Source organism: Acanthisitta chloris, unplaced genomic scaffold (genome assembly GCF_000695815.1).
Source record: "Acanthisitta chloris isolate BGI_N310 unplaced genomic scaffold, ASM69581v1 scaffold38887, whole genome shotgun sequence".
NCBI classification, from domain to species: domain Eukaryota; kingdom Metazoa; phylum Chordata; class Aves; order Passeriformes; family Acanthisittidae; genus Acanthisitta; species Acanthisitta chloris.
In genome coordinates this window covers 348-945 of record NW_008684892.1, presented here as the reverse complement: position 1 = coordinate 945, position 598 = coordinate 348, and the positions used below count along the sequence as shown (strand labels likewise).

At 62.0% G+C, this 598-nt stretch overlaps 1 protein-coding gene across 1 annotated transcript; it reads left to right on the top strand.

Annotated features, from left to right (window-relative positions):
• Positions 1–5: 5 nt before the first annotated feature.
• On the top strand, positions 6–491 carry LOC103806789 (transcriptional repressor scratch 1-like; the record flags this gene model as incomplete). Its single annotated transcript, XM_009079495.1, has 1 exon — positions 6–491. A coding segment is annotated over one exon (486 nt), but the record flags the coding sequence as incomplete, so codon positions are not given.
• Between the last annotated feature and the right edge of the window lie 107 nt (positions 492–598).

The window sequence follows — 598 nt, the reverse complement described above, 5'->3', positions numbered from 1 at the left end:
CCCGACGCAAAACGGTGAGCGGCCGCAGCCTGCCCCGCCACACCTGCGGAGAGTGCGGCAAGAGCTACGCCACCTCCTCCAACCTCAGCCGCCACAAGCAGACGCATCGCAGCCTCGACAGCAAGATGGCCAAAAAGTGTCCTACCTGCGGCAAGGTGTACGTCTCCATGCCGGCCATGGCCATGCACCTGCTGACGCACGACCTGAAGCACAAGTGCCAGGTGTGCGGCAAAGCTTTCAGCCGGCCCTGGCTGCTGCAGGGCCACATGAGATCCCACACGGGAGAGAAACCTTTCGGCTGCGCTCACTGCGGCAAAGCCTTCGCCGACCGCTCCAACCTGCGCGCTCACATGCAGACGCACTCCGCCTTCAAGCACTTCAAGTGCAAGCGCTGCAGCAAGACCTTCGCCCTCAAATCCTATCTCAACAAGCACTACGAGTCTGCCTGCTTCAAGGGGGCCGGGGCGCCCCTCAGCCCCCTGCACCCCTGAGGGTCCCCCAGCCGGGATGGGATTCAGCCCCGAGTTTCATCTTTACAGAGTTCACCCCTCGGAGGGCTGAGAATTCAGCCTCGAGTTTCATCCTTACATAGTTCACC